Here is a 15,916-nt window from a genome sequence, read left to right as displayed (position 1 = left end):
AGGCAGAGGTTGCAATGAGCCTGGATTGCACCATTGCACTCCAGGCTGGGCGACAAGAGCTAAACTCCACCTCAAAAAAAAAAAAAAAAAAAATTGCTTGTCACCCAGCATCTGCTCTGTTTTTGTTTTGGTTTTTTTTGAGACAGGGTCTTGCTCTGTCACCCAGACTCGAGTACAGTGGTGCGATCTCGGCTCACTGCAACCTCCACCTCCCAAGTTCAAGCCATCCTCCCGCCTTGGCCTTCTGAGTAGCTGAGATTACTGGTGTATGCCACCACGCCTGGCTAATTTTTGTATTTTTTTTTAGAGATGGAGTTTTGCCATGTTGCCCAGGCTGTTCTTGAACTCCTGAGCTCTAGCAGTTCACCTGCCTTGGCCTCCCAAAGTGCTGGGATTACTGGTATGAGCCACCGTACCCACCCAGCATCTGCTCTTAACCCAGGTTTTATGTCCTGTTGCCTTCTAAAACCAACATAACCCTTTCACAGAAACACCAGAAAAGTGCCAGAATTTCCTTGTGCATGAAAAAAAACAGGGACAGAAATACCTTTTCCTAATTACTTTTATATCAGAAGAGAAGTGAATGAGAACATTAGGGTAATAAGTTTCTAGTTGAAAGATAAAATTTGAAATGAGTACTTAAGTATTACTGAAAAAGCAAATGAAGGAAGCAAATTGATAACTAGGAAAATAAAATCAGGCAGCAATGAAATGGCTCCAAGAAGCTTTGGTCTCTCTGCATAGTCATTTGAATCATTTGAAAGTCAGAATCTTAAATTTGTTAATGTTACTTTTAATTCTTTTGTAATTTCTTTGTTTTGCATGTATCTAATCACAAAGTCCCACTAATTGTTCCTCTGCTATAATTAGACCCACCCTTCTCCTTGCATTCTACAGCTTTTACCCAGTCTTGGAACCTCTGTATTCACACTTGTTTTGCAATAGTCACTCATGTTCTTTGCCTCCCCGATTTAATCCGTTTTGTAAATATTGGAAAAATCTTTTATAGGCAGTATTTGTAACAGCTATCTCCATACTCAAACATTTAGGGAGGTGAATCTTTTTTGTGTGTGGGTAACAGAGTCTCACTCTGTCCCCCAGGCTGGAGGGCAGTGGTACGATTTCAGCTCACTGCAGCCTCTGCCTCCTATGTTAAACCTCCTGCCTCAGCCTCCCCAGCAGTTGGGATTACAGGCACATGCCACCACGCCCAACTAATTTTTAGTAGAGACAGGGTTTCACCATGTTGGCCAGGCTGGTCTCAAACTCCTGGCCTCAAGTGATCTGCCCTCCTGGGCCTCCCGAAGTGTTGGGATTACAGGTGTCAGCCACTGTGCCCAGCCTAAGGAGGTGAATCTAAATATAACTGAACATTTAAAGCCTTTTCTCAGCTTTCCTTCCATCTTAAAACAACCTCATGAAGCCTCCCTATTTATAAGAGTAATAATGAGTTCACGGAATATTCAAGTTCTTCGATTCCATACTTTTACAATTCTCAATAAGTATCCAGTGTTCTGCTGTTATTTGTCTTCCATAAGTCCTTCACCTGCCATGAAGTGGGTTTACTCTTTGTCCAGTCTTCGGTCATCTGGTGTCCCTTTCACATCCTTATGAGATCTGGAATTCTTTTCCTTATTCTGCATTATTTTTTCTTACAGACCTTGTGACTACCTGGCATCCATCCAATCTAGCAAGGGCTTTCTTTACTAGATTATAAGCTTCATGAAGGCAAGCTTCTCTGGCATGTTTACTTCTCTGTCCGTAGTTCCTAGAACAGTGCCTGACATGTAATAGTTTTTGGACATAATTTGTTAAGTAAATGAATCACCTTGTAAACTTACCTTTTTCATCATATAACTTACTCTGCCCCTCCTGAATCTCTCATTTCACTTACTTGTAACCATTATAATAACTTGCATTGGTGTTCAAAATTGGTTTGATTTGTTGGCTAATAGTTATGGTGAGCTAAAACATTAGACTGCTCACCTGAGGAATGAAGACAGCTTTATTTTATGTTTATGATTGAACATTTTTAATAATTAAAAATTAAACTGTTGGCCGAACACATGGCTCCTGTCTATAATACTAGCAGTTTGGGAGGCTGAGGCAGGAGGATCACTTAAGTGCAGGAGTTCCAGACCAACCTGGGCAACATAGTGAGACTCTGTCTCTTTGTTTTTTAAAAAGAAAAAAATAAACTGTTTATCTTTGAATTAGATAAGGTTTTTCTCATGCTTTAATGTTTAATGATTCTCAGCCAGTCTCTTGGATTAATTTTGTCTGTAGAATGCTAGCCGAAACCAAAATAATTTTTCTTAATGAATTACCTTTTAATTGTTCTTTCATTGTTTTGTTCCCTTTTTTTCAGTTGGATTAAAAAATTATTGAGGGCAGAGATCATCCATCTCTTTGTATGGGGTAAAGTAAATGGTAGTTTAAATGAAAAATGAAATTCCATCAAAATGGAATTTTTTAATCAAATCTCATTTCTACATCTGTTTCCAAAATTCTTCCTTGCTCTTTGAAGTGTTTGTTTTGAGAGCTGTTACTCACCTAAGGCATAACTTGTAGCTCTTGGTCTCTTGCCTGATGTTAACTGATTATATCAAGTTAACATTTTTGAGAGAACTCTAGCCCTCTCAGATATGTTTATCTTGTTGCCATTTAGTGAGACATTCCAGTGTGTTGTGTGTCTTACATTTTATCTAGGTTACTGTAAGCACTGCATTAGTGCTTGTTTGTGAGGAAGCAGCTAACACCTTCCAGATGGCTGTTAGCTCAGACTTGATTCAGTTCTTCAGGAAATTGTCATTATGGCTTTAATTTAGTAGACTGCGCTGTAGCTTTGAACTTATGAATTCCTATACACATACCCTTTTCTCCGTGTGTGTGTGTGCTGGGTCATTTTTCTGTATTTTTTAGATATTTTCATGGAATTGTTTAACAACGGATATTATGTTTTTCTGTTTCATGCCTAACATTGTAGCTGTCTTTAGTATGTTGTTCTACATTAGTGCATCTTCCTAGATGTTTAACTTCACGGTAAATTCTAGGTCCTTGTGGTTTTCCTTTTGTTTCTCTTCCGTGCTTCCTCACGGTCTTACTATTTGGTTGCTTGGTACAGATTGCTAGTGTGTCTGGAAAGGGGACTTCTGCTTTCTCTTACTCATGCTTTACATAAATTGAAATGTCCATTGCTAAGCCAGTAGTTCATAAACTCATTCTTTAGTTGCAATATACAGCTATTATGTTACTAAGCATGAAGACATTTATAGTTTCAATTTTCTTTTGAAAGTCATTGTGATATGAAATAACACTTTTTAAATGAATGTTTATATGGCAGTTTAGGTATTTTTGAAGCTCTTTGGGGGTGAGAAGAGTTGTTGTCATCTTATTTCCTTATATGAAAAATTCCCACTGATCACATATCAATCTGCCTATTTTCCCAAAAGCAATATGAAAAATACAGAGTATTACCTTTGGGTATTTAATTTTAAAATTAACTGTTGGTTTCTTTTTTGTTGTTTTTGTTTGTTTGTTTGTTTGTTTTTTGAGACAGGGTCTCACTCTGTCTCCCAGGCTGGAGTGCATTGGCACGATCATGGCTCACTGTAGCCTCAGCCTCCAGAGTAGGTAAGACTGCAGGCACACACCACCATGCCTGGCTAATTTTTAATTTTTTGTAGAGCGAGCATACATCAGACTGGTCTTGAACTCCTGACCTCAAGCAGTCCTCCCACCTTGGCTTCCAAAGTGCTGGGATTATAGGCATGAGCCACTGCTCCTGGCCAAGTTTTGTTGGTTTCTTGACTGGTATTAGGCCTTTTTTTAAAGGAGGACTGCCAGTTTTGTTTATGGAGGATATGGTTAAAGATACAAAATGGCTGCTGTTTTTTGTTGTTGTTTGCAGTGGCTAATTTTAAATAAGTCTGACATCAGTTAAGTGTCTGAAAGGAAACGATGGCTTGTTGTGAGTGCTTTTTATCCTTCTAAATGGGAACACTATTGCCTTTAGATATTTGAATAATTTAAGTCTTAGAAAAAGCCTTTTAAAGTACTTTCTTATATTTAAGGACTAGTGGCTGCTTTTAGGCTTCGTTTTGGTTTTGTTTTTTGGTTTTGTTGTTGTTGTTGTTTTACTCTTTTGCTGTGTTAATTGTGAGTATTGGCAGTACCTCCTCTGTCAGCCAATTTCTCCAGCTGGATTTCTGTGAAGAAGGCTTTTTGCCTTATAAGCAGTGTGTTGTGCTCATTCATCCTTGCCTAATGCAGAATACCATGAGGGACGTTTCCTTGGGGATTGGGATGTAGTACCATAGGTGAAAACTAGCTCCCCGTACACACCTGAATCATTCAAAACAGAAATGTTAGAAGTCTCATCTGCTGACCACTATTGGTAACAAGACAACTTATAGAATAAGACCTTGCTTATTACTAGGTTTTTGCTGAGGACATTCTCGAAAAGGTAGAAATCTAATTTCTTGTCTTAATAAATAAAACCAGAAAGTGTTCTTAAAGTCTGGGATGCCTGTGAAGTTCTGCTGAATCTTCATGACCAACATCAGTGACCATGTATAATACTGTGTATACAGAAAGAATGGGAATGTATTGTCTCACATTTACTAGAAAAGTTCCTTTAAAAAGTTATTTCTGTACTCCAACTTTAACTTTTTCTTGTAAATTCAATATAGCCATAAATTGTAGCTGAATTGAAGTTAATTGGGATAGCAGAGTTTGAAGAGGAAAATAACACCAGCCTTGGAACCAGCAGATCTGCATTAGAGTTTATATTATAGTTTCCTAGGACTGCTGTAACAAAGTACCACAAACATGATTAAGCATATTAAAAGTTTTTAAGCTCTTAAAAACAGAAATTAAAACAAATTTGTTTTCTATCACTTCTGGAGAAATCAGGGTATCGGCAGAGCCATGCTCCCTCTGAATTTTCTAGAGGAGGGTCCTTCCTTGGCTTTTCCAGCTTTTGGTAGCCCCATTCATTCCAGAGTTTGCATCTGTAGCCATTTAGTCTCTACCTGTCACATGGCATTCTCTCTATGGGTCTCTACCTCCACGTGCCTCTCCTTATAACGACACTGGTCATCAAATTAGGGTCACTCCAATGACCTCATCTTAACTTGATTACATCTACAAAGACCCTATTTCCAAGTAGGGTCAAATTTACGGGCACCAGGGGTTAGGACTTCAACACATCTTTTGGGGGGTCACAATTCAGCAGTCTTGACTTGACTCCTTAACTAACCATGTGTTGAGAGCAAATTCTCTAACTTTGAGCCTTAGTTTCCTTACCTGTAAAATTGTGGTATTACTTTGTGTACTTTATCATTTTGCTGTAAGGACCAAATGAAAATATTTGAAACTGACTAAGAAAATATTTAAAGGTTGCCCTGTTTTTGGAAATTGTTCCTATTCCCTGAATTGTCCTTATTGTCTAATTCTAAGAGGAGAATTGGGCACAGTGGCTCACACCTGTGATATCAACACTTTGGAGGCTAAGGTGGAAGGATCACTTGAGCCCAGGAATTGGAGGCTACAGTTAGCAATGATCACACCACTGTACTCCAGCCTGGGCAACAGAGCTAGACCCTGTCTTTGCGGGGGAAAAAACAGTTTTAGAGAGGTTCAGATACAACATACATTCAAAGTGGAATGCTCCCAGGTCACTGTGTGGCAACCCCTAAAACAAAATGCGTAATGCGGGCCGGGTGCAGTGGCTCACACCTGTAATCCCAGCACTTTGGGAGGCTGGCGGGGGGGCAGTGGGGGGGGGGGCGGATCACGAGGTCAGGAGTTCGAAACCAGGCTGACCAACATGGTGAAATGCTGTCTCTATGAAAAATACAAAAATTAGCCAGGCGTGATGGCGGGCACCTGTAGTCCCAGCAACTCAGGAGGCTGAAGCAGGAGAACTGCTGAAACCCGGGAGGCGAAGGTTGCGGTGAGCTGAGATTGCACCACTGTGCTCCAGCCTGGGCGACAGAGAGTCTGTCTCAAAAAAAAAAAAACAACAAAAACAAAATGGGTAATGCATTCAAGGTGACAGGGTTAATGTTGGCATAACTTTGTTATGTTGTTGATGGGCAGAAACCCAAGGTGGGGTTTTGTTGAGCATAAACACAAGAAGCAATTATTTGTGGCACTAGACTTAACCCAAAGGACAGACCCCTACATGTATATAGTAGAGAAATCCTGTCTTTTAGCACTATCTCACAGAGGAAGCTGAGGAATCGCACTATCTTTAATATAAATAAATGAAATGCAGCACTGTATAATTTATATCCCTAAGCAACTGGATTCAATGTACCACTAATGGCCTGGTCATTTTCTAAACATTACCCCAAAACAGCCTAACTGTTCTGTGACTCAGTGTCTCTGTGGAATCCTGTTTAGTAGCACTATGGTCTCTAAATGTTTTGATTACACATCAGTATTAGGAAAACATGTTTGAAGCATTGTCTAAGTCTGTTTGTGCTGATGTAACAGAATACCATAGACTGGGTAGTCTATAAAGAGCAGAAATTATTGGCTTACAGTTCTGGACGCTGGAAAGTCTAGTATCAAGGTACTGGGATTTGGCAAGGGCCTTCTTGGTGCATGATAATATGGTGGAAGGTATCACACAGCAGGCAGAAAGGCAGAGAGAGAACAAAAGGGGGTGAACCCACTCCCTTGATGAGAACCTAAATACCTCTTAAAAGTCCTAACTCAATGCTGTTTACAATGGCAACCAAATTTAAACAAAAGTTTTGTAGGGAACAAACACTCAAAACCATAGCAAGTATGTACCATGACTGTATGTGTATTTATAAAATACATTCATATATTTCTACAGCAATATATGAGGTACATTTAAGCATGTACAAATAGGAATTTTTAAAAATAGGACAGTTGTAATAATTTCTTTGTACATCCCACTTTGGAGACTGTTTTTATATGGAGCTTGTTTTATCACCAAAAGGCATTTTAATTTTGCACATTTTAGAATTCTTACAATGTGTAAGTGACTGCTAGTTGCTGAACAAAGGACAGATAAAGTGTTTCCTGCACCTGAGCAGCCTAAAGGTGAGTGTAATACAGATGCACAAGTGACTGGTTGATAATAGAATGAGACCCCTTATAAGAAAGACATACAGAGCATGGCAGAGGAGCAAGAACAACACAGAGGAAATGACATTTGAGCTAGGCCTCTTATAACTGTAGATGAACATTTGATGGTAGGTAGTAGGGAAGATGGAACTAAGAATATTTGAGCTACTTAATATATGCCAGGCAGCATACTGAGTGCTTATGTTCATTTACTTCTCAAGACAGCCATAAGTGGCAATATAGGTATTGGGCCTATTATATTCTAAATCCCATTTTATAAGAGAGTTAGGATTAGATTCAGTTCCATCTTTCTACAAAACCTGGCACTGTCATTCCAGGCAAAGGGAGTACAATCCATTTTTCTCTTAAGAGGTTGATTTTGCCAATGAGACAAAATGAATCTCTACAGCATTGTTCAGTTTCTACCCAGGCTTTTGGGTGACTGAAAAATTCAAATGTAAAGATGAGGCAAAATTGGTTCTCTAAGGATTTTAAGTACAGCCAAATGATATGTCACAAGTTTTTTCCTAAATATCCAACCATTTAGTCTTTCATAAGCTTTTAATTCCAGTAGCCTCACTTTCTGAGATTGTTGGTGTTTTCTTGTTCCAACCTGAAATTTTCTTTGTTTGATGTTAACAGGAGTATAATGGAGTAACCGTTTTTATTTTATGATAGTCTATCAATAGACTTTTTTTTAACCTTCTTTAAGCTAGGTGTGTTTGTCCTTTATTAAAGTCAGTTTGACCCAGCCTGTACAACATTGCAAGACCTTAACTTTAAAAAAAAAAAAAAAAAAAAAAAAAGCCAGGTGTGGTGGTGCATGCCTGTAATCCCAGCTACTTGGGAGGCTGAGATGGGAGGATCACCTGAGCCCAGGAGATTGAGACTGCAGTGACCCATGACTGCGCCACTACACTACAGCCTGGGTGACAGAACAAGACACTGTTGATAGATAGATTATATGAAACACACTCTATAACCAAAAAAAATCATTGCTCTGGATATAATGCAAAGATTTTGGTAACATTTTACTGTATTTTTTCTTATTGATTGATTAGAGTAGTGGAGGAGGGGAGAAGGAATTTAAGAGATACTATCATCAGCCACTTGCAGATTTTAGTATTTTTATTTATACACTGCTCTTCTCAGTATTTCATTTTTCTATACATGAAAAAAGACTATGTCTGTATTGGACCATTACGATTGACCACTTTGTTGAAGACATCTTCAGTTGTGACATAGGTCATTTTGATTTGAACGAACTGATAGCTATACCAATTTTTTTTGGCTCTGTGGGAATTTTGGGATAGAGAATGTTATTTGAAGTAAATAGGTAAAGGCTCTTTTTGTTTTTGTTTTGTTTTAATTTTATTTGTGATAGATACCTGGTGACGTAGTAGTAGGGCTTGACTGGAAAGATCAATTATGATTTGTCTTGGTGTCCAGAACAACAAATTACGAATGCTCACTTGTAAAATTTGATGATTTTGTGATTTATGTGAATAGCCATCTTTTGGTTGCTGGTTTATGTTTTTAATTTTTTATCCTCTAGTACTTTAACCTTGCCTTTTTATGTTCTTTAGCAACCCTACATCATGTTCTTTAATTTACTCACAGAAATAAGTAGAGTCGAGTCAGCTCTTATAGTTTTAAAATTCTCCTACTTCTCACCTACCAAGAACCCATTGCCTCTTCATGCTATTTTGTTCTTGATTTTCCTGAGCAGTAATTGGGCTACTGAAGCACATTTCCTTTCCTTCTCTTATTTACTCTCTGGGGTGACTACTTTCTCACCAGTGCATGGTGTGTCTGTGCTTTGGAATAGATGCCAGGAAGGGGTAGGATGGTCACGGGCTGCTGGGTGTCCCACTCCTTGGAGCTGTGCAGTCAGCCAAGCTAGCTCTGGCTACGATTTCATCCGCTTGATACGGATATTGATGATAAGAAACTTATTCCAGGGATGTTGTCTTGTTTTCTTAATGGTGGTCTCTGTCATGTTTTAGTTTGGCTACATTTTTATAGACATGAGACGTGTATGTGTTTTACCAATTTAAGAGACTACCAGAAGTTCTAATAAAAAATCAGCTCTTTTTCTCAAGGAAAAGTAATCCTTTTCAACATTGTTTATAAGCCTCTAGGACTTGTCTAGCAGTATGCTCACATATTGAAAATAGATTTGTCTCTTCTGTATTCTTCAGGGGCATTTTACTGTGGGTCTGTCAGGTCTTCAGACTGCTACTCTCATGAAAATATGTGATTTAAGAAGGTATTTCGGTGTGGGGCTATCATAGGAAACTTCTAATTTTAGATGCAGTCTATCTGCAATAAGTAGGATTTGCTGTTGCTGTTGTTTTAACTTCAGGTGAAAAAGAAAATCTGCTTCAGAGAGAAACCAAGTTAATCTTGGAGATAAGTGTGGATGTTGGACTCCCTCCAGCTCAGTAACTGATGATCACTTTACTTGAAATCATTCTGCTTTTGATTGGCCGTCCGTGGTTGCGCTGAAGAGGGAGGAGGGGGAATCTTTCCAATAGTTATACCTTAATTTGTCTCTGCATGGGTGATATTTGAAACCTCAAGCCCAGGCATGCTGCTCTGTCCTCCCATCTGTAGCTGCCTGCGAATTCCATCATCCTTGCATTTGTCTCTTCCCATTGTCTTTGAACATTTGTTTTTGGGAACAAGATATGCATTAGGAAATTACTCAACCATGAGTATAACTGATGCCTATAAATTGATCTTGTCGTCCAGAACAAGTTGCATATACTAGTGATGTAATATTTGCTGAAGCTCATTGGCTGTTCATTCTCTGTAGTGCTTTTCTGAAAATAAATAAATAAATAAATAGGTAGAAAGAAATGAAATCACTTGGCACCAGCAAAGAAATCCTCTGTAGGATTTGAATGTTGAAGTATGAATTGAAACTATTTCCAGTTAGTCAACTTTTATTGCTCACTTGGACATCCCTAAAAGAATAGCTCATTTTGTAATAGTCCTGTGCTTATATGCTTTGCAATCTTATACAGAGGGAGAAAAAGAATTAAAAGCTTGTTCCAAAGTAGAAAGGAAACGCTCATGTCAGCTTAATGAAGGATACATGTATGAAAATTAATATCTTGGTTCTTCAGGAATAGTCTGTGTTTGGGAGAATAAAGATACATACTGAGTTCAGTGGTTTATTTGCCTTACAGTATATTCGAATTAAACAATAGGACAGATTCTGAGAATCAAGTAAATATGTCCAAACAGGAAGCAGAATCAAAGATCTTAAGTATTCCCCATATTCAGGGCAGTATGTGGACAGTTACAGTAGGTGACCTCTAAGGTCCCTTTCACCTCCCACAGTATTTGTGTCAGCTGCAGTTTGTCAAGATAAATGAGCAGGAGACAACTTTGTGTAAAAAGTGTGTGAACCTAGGACAGGACTTTTCGACCCTTATGAAGAAAGAAAGGAAAGAATATTGCAGCTAGATGTGTTGGGTCTGGACTGAGGTCAGAGTTGCACAGCTTTGGACAGATAGCCTGGACACAGGAAACCATGTTCTCTCAATTTTAAACAAAAATGCAATTATGTATTCCCTCCCCTGTCTGCCCCCCCACTGCCCCCCTACACACATTAAAATTCTTAACCATGGGTCAGCTTATATCGACCTTTTGGGTAAAAGACATTCCTTTGAAATTTCAGAAGCACGAGTTTGTTTTCTGAAAAACACATGCCATTGCATACCTTTTAACTTGACATATGACTGAAACTTTTGTCTTAACAATCCATTTTCTACAAAGACTGCCCTTATGTTTATTAAAGATGACAAAACAAAAACCACTTCTTCTTTCATACATTTTCTGCTTTCATGTTCTGTCATTCTGAGATCTTTTTTTCTTTCCCTCTCTCTGTCTTCTTTTCCCCCAGCTGTCGGCAGCATCCAGCCCCTCCAGTCACAGTCCTCACAGAGCTTCAGGAAAGGACCCCTTTGCAGAGCTCTCTTTGGAGGATTTCTTATAAATCACTTTAGGTATTGCTACTTGTTGTGGGAGATGGGGACTTAAATACTTAAAAACAATGACCAAACATTAAACACAATTCACGCTTCTCTTTCATTTCTTTAAAGGACTCTAGGCTCCCTCTCCTCCTCCTCCTGTTCCTCTGTTCTTTAGGTGCAGAATGAAAAGATAGGACATAAGGAAAAACAACTTTTGGAAAATATCTTTAACATAATTATTTAAAGTAATCTCATCCACTGCTCACAGTAAATGGGTGAGATCGGAAAAAGTTTGCTTTTTAATTAAGGGCAAGTGAATACTTAAGCCCTTTCGATTAGAAGGAATTTGCATATGATCCACACTGCCTCTGTTTGCTGGAAGACAGTGTAATTTGTTCTTCTTGATGCTCTAGCCCCCAGTTTAGATATACCTTCTAGATCTTTGGGAGTTTATAGTGTTCTGATTTGGCAAGTTTATTAGCACATCTACTTCAGTAATAGATCTTTGGATGGGCAGTTTAAGGGAAATTGTGAGTGAAATATCTTTGAATGAACAGTGGTACCCTATTGAAAAATATTTTTTATGGCTCTTTCAGATTTTTATTTACGTTAATAAAAACGACTTAGTATAATATTACTGTTCCCTTTATTATCTCTAATTGTATATCATTTGGAAACAATATTTCAAATTTTGCTTCCCAAATGAGATTTTGCCTGTGGTATTTGTGCTTATGGAGAGATTTTTCTGAACTTGTCATGAAAAAATTGGTCATTGATCTTCTTTCTTTTCCTCTTCCACATGCTATTCCTCGATTTTTAGCAGTTAAGTATTTGGCCCGGATGTGGTTGCTTATGCCTGTAATCCCAGCACCCTGGGAGGCTGATGCAGGAGGATCACCTGGGGCTGGCTAGTAGTTCAAGATCAGCCTGGGCAATATGGTGAGACCCTAGTCTCTACCCCCACCCAAAAATTAGCCAGGTGTGGTGGCGACTGTCTGCAGTCGTAGCTATTCAGGAGGCTGAGGCAGGAGGGTTGCTTGAGCCCAGGAGTTCCAATGAGTTTTTTTTTTTTGAGATGGAGTTTTGCTGTTGTTGCCCAGGCTGGAGTGCAGTGGCACGATCTCAGCTCACTACAACCTCCGCCTCCTGAGTTCAAGCAATTCTCCTGCCTCAGCCTCCCGAGTAGCTAGGATTACAGGCGCCCGCCACCACACCTGGCTAATTTTTGTATTTTTAGTAGAGACAGGGTTTCACCATATTGGCCAGGCCAGTCTCAAACTCTCGAACTCACCTCAGGTGATCCGCCCACCTCAGCCTCCCAGAGTGCTGGGATTACAGGTGTGAGCTATGGTGCCCAGCCAGTGAGCTTTGATCATGCCACTGCAATCCAGCCTAGACAGCAGAGCAAGACCCTGTCTCAAAAACAACAACAAAAAACATTATTTGGAAGTCCGTATATGTGTCAAATATTGAGCTCTCTGGCACATAAGTTGATAATACTGACTTTGTTTTATAAACAGGGTTTGTGATAAGCATGTTGTGAACACTTCTGGGCCAGTTAAATGGTAAAGACCACAAAGCATTTTTATTTATGAGAAGACATCCTACAATACAATGAATTAACATACCCACTTTTTTTTTCCAGATACAGTTTATGTAACTTGATGGAAGAAAATGGAATTACTCCAAAAAGACAAGTGCTCAAGCAGCAAAATCCTTACTTCCAGCAAAATCCAAACTGCTGTCTCTTAAATCTCTTAAACTCTCTTCTTCCATTAGAATGCTACAAGTAACTCAGTGAAGGCCCATGAAGGAAACTGGGACTAGTTTATAGGAGAACGTATCAATACAGTTTATAAAGCCAAGAATTGCTATGATTTAAGACTAAGATCTGTCTTTTTGGTGACTAACCCTTCAATTCTTTCAACTCCTGTTAATACCCATAATCAATAACCTATCAAGAAAAGCCCTTATTTGGAAAGTGTGAAATTTGTATTTGGAAAAGCTGCCTGGAGAGAAGAACTGTGTCCTTTACTGTATTTCAACAGGACTCTTTTGGGGGATCAAAATTAAAATTCCTAATTATGCATTATCTTTCTTTTCTCCAGTCCTCACAAATACAGAAACAATAACTGAAATTAACTTTTCTTTTTTAAAAAAAAATTATATTCAGTTTGCAGTAGACATTCCTTAAGTATTTGTATTTATTTATGATTATCAATTTTACATAACATTAATATTGTATCAGACCTCCTTATGAAAACGAGTATGGATGTGCACCGTATGTTTGATTTTTATCCACAAGAATGAATCTGATTCAGAATGCTTTTCTCAGCTGACATACAGAGCACTAAATATTTTAAGGCAAGTCCATAGGTCTGAATCTCTTAAGAATTCTCGGCCTCTATGGGATTTAGGGAAGCATTATAAATGCATTAATCCTTATAGTCAATTCTGTGCCTAGGATTTTGCCAGGGAACAGTTCACTGACTAGGAAAAGCACTACATTTTAAATTCAGCATTAGTGCATTGGAAAGGATCTTTACTGCTTTGTGCTTGGCATGTCATTATTTTCCATTTGACATTAGGGCCTTTCCAAAATGAATGTGAGGAATTGCTTTCACTTCAAGACTTTCCTTCTTTTCACTAAAACTCTAGAAGGTGTTACAAGGGGGAGGGAAGGGGCGCAAAGTCCTTGAACCTTTTATTTGGCTCGTGCCATGTTATGATCATGTACCTTTTAAATAAGGGGAAATAGTATCTTTAAAGTTAATGTCTAGCCAAGAGTTTAGTAAACAAAGAATTAAACTGCACTGTTGATCGGTGCTTTGTGTAAATACATCTTTAACATTTGGGTGGAGAGGGGCCTTAAGAAGGACAGTTCATTGTAGGAAAGCAATTCTGTACATGAGTTTAAGCATTCTTGTTGCATTGTCTCTGCAGATTCTATTTTTGTTTACAATATTAAAATGTATGTTAGCAAAATGGGTGGATTTTCAAATAAAATGCAGCTTCCACAAAACTTTTGTTATGGTATTCTGGTCTGAGATGCAATTTTCATTTTTCCTTTCTCTTTTTATTATCATCAATATTGTCATTTTTCCCTAATAAAATATACCCAGGTGATTATATTTGTTGATTTAGTAACATGGAAGGTTTGTTTTATATGAATTTTCAAAAAGATGTCTCTTTACATTTTTTGTTACCTTGTAGACTCTTATTGATAAATGCAACTACTTATTAAAATTGTTCACTTTTTGTCTTTTGATCAGATGCCTTTAGTCAGGTAAGTTTAAGGGAAAATATGCAGTTTAACGTTTCGGTACATATAATTATGTCTGCCAAAGAAACCTTTGATTGTATCATATTGCCCATTTAGTAGTGCATAGGGTTCAGAGTACATGATAAAGGATCAAAAGCTTTGCATTGATAAGTGTCTCATAATATTTGCTGTGATTGGAGAAAAAATGTAGTTGTAGCCAATAAATTTTATCAGCTTTTAAGTTTCACTGTTATTAAACCATTTTCATATAAACTGGGAAGTTGTACTTTTATAAGTTACCTTCCTTAACTTTACAAATTTTTGTCTCTTGTGATGTTTGAGGAGGTGTTTATATTTAAGGTCTGTGGCTTGTTTTATTTCATATTGCCTTATTTTTTTTTAAGTATGTTTCAGTATGTGACGTGCTTTGTAGCCATTTTTATTTTATTGTTTAAACAACTTTTGGGCTATGTTTGATAAGTGTTATCCACATTTTATCCATTTTATATGCAGGAATCAGAAATCAGAAAAGGAGCTGGGTGCAGTGGCTCACACCTGTTATTCCAGTAATTTGGGAGGCTGAGGTACACGATCACTTGAGCCCAGGATTTCAAGACCAGCCTGGGCAACATGGTGAAATGCTATCTGTACCAAAAATACAAAAATTAGCCAGGTGTATGCCTATAGTCCCAGCTACTTGGGAGACTGAAGTGGTAGGATCACCCGAGTCCAGGAGGTTGAGGCTGCAGTGAGGTGGGATCATGCCACTGCACACTCCAGCCTGGGTGACAAAGTGAGACCCTGTTTAAAAAAAAAAGGAACTTGCCCAGATGAGTAAGTTAACAGATGGAAGTCAAATCTTTGGTTTCATGGTCCATTGTTCTCTCTGTGACCTGCTGTCACGTAATTCAAATATATAAACTGACATGGAGATTGTTTCCCTCTGCAATCTAGACTGATGGCCACTCTTTATTTCCAGTGGTCTTTAGTGAAGTACATTTCCTGCCTCCTCCTCTGATGCCCAGACATCGTTGACAAGGAAGAATGCAAACATGCGACAAGAGCAACTTTAACCACAATATAATGAGTGAAGTAAATCAGCTATTGATTACATAATTACATCAGGCTGTAAACTCATACATGCTCATGTCATTTTACTATCCAATTAGCAAGTAGGTATTGGCTGAGATAAGAGAGAAGATTGTAAGCAGAGGACAACTATACCTGTTCCAAATCGTTTTCAATATTGTTTGCCTTTGATTTAACATCTGTCAGCATTCAGTATTTTTAAAAAGGTATCCCTTTCTTAACCAGTGACTATGAGAATACATATTTAGGAAGAGGACTTCCTTATGTTGGCCTGGGAATCTTCTGCTTTTCCAGAAGCCAACAAAATGTGACTTATGGGAAATAGGCCTTAATGGGATGTTTTTCTTGAACTAAAAATAATTTCAAGGTTCTTCTCATTTATCATAACTCAGAAACACGCTTCCAAACTCTGTTTGCTTATTCTACAAAATTCCACAGAGAAAAAAATCTCTCAAGAGTGAGTGTGGCTCCTGTGTGC

At 38.3% G+C, this 15,916-nt stretch overlaps 2 protein-coding genes across 33 annotated transcripts in view; one reads left to right on the top strand and one right to left on the bottom strand.

Moving 5' to 3' along the window:
* Window positions 1–14,109, top strand: part of PICALM (phosphatidylinositol binding clathrin assembly protein) — a 110,692-nt gene extending 96,583 nt beyond the window's left edge. For 17 of the 31 annotated variants that reach the window (XM_063671299.1, XM_054437983.2, XM_054437982.2 and 14 more), the window contains one exon: window positions 12,733–14,109. In XM_063671299.1, coding sequence (XP_063527369.1) covers window positions 12,733–12,747 — 15 coding nt within the window. In that variant the 3' untranslated portion in view covers window positions 12,748–14,109. Of the gene's footprint in view, window positions 1–11,017; window positions 11,121–12,732 lie in introns of all 31 variants that reach the window. The other 14 variants (XM_054437980.2, XM_054437975.2, XM_054437973.2 and 11 more) reach the window with 1 other exon arrangement.
* Window positions 8,116–15,916, bottom strand: part of CCDC83 (coiled-coil domain containing 83) — a 123,456-nt gene continuing 115,655 nt past the window's right edge. For both annotated transcript variants that reach the window (XM_054437985.2, XM_063671302.1), the window contains one exon: window positions 8,116–9,929. In XM_054437985.2, coding sequence (XP_054293960.1) covers window positions 9,642–9,929 — 288 coding nt within the window. In that variant the 3' untranslated portion in view covers window positions 8,116–9,641. The remainder of the gene's footprint in view (window positions 9,930–15,916) is intronic.

The sequence above is a fragment of the Pongo pygmaeus genome, chromosome 9, assembly GCF_028885625.2.
Source record: "Pongo pygmaeus isolate AG05252 chromosome 9, NHGRI_mPonPyg2-v2.0_pri, whole genome shotgun sequence".
Taxonomy (NCBI): Eukaryota; Metazoa; Chordata; class Mammalia; order Primates; family Hominidae; genus Pongo; species Pongo pygmaeus.
Note: the sequence above shows the minus strand (reverse complement) of the source record. Positions and strands in the feature narration are given on the sequence as shown.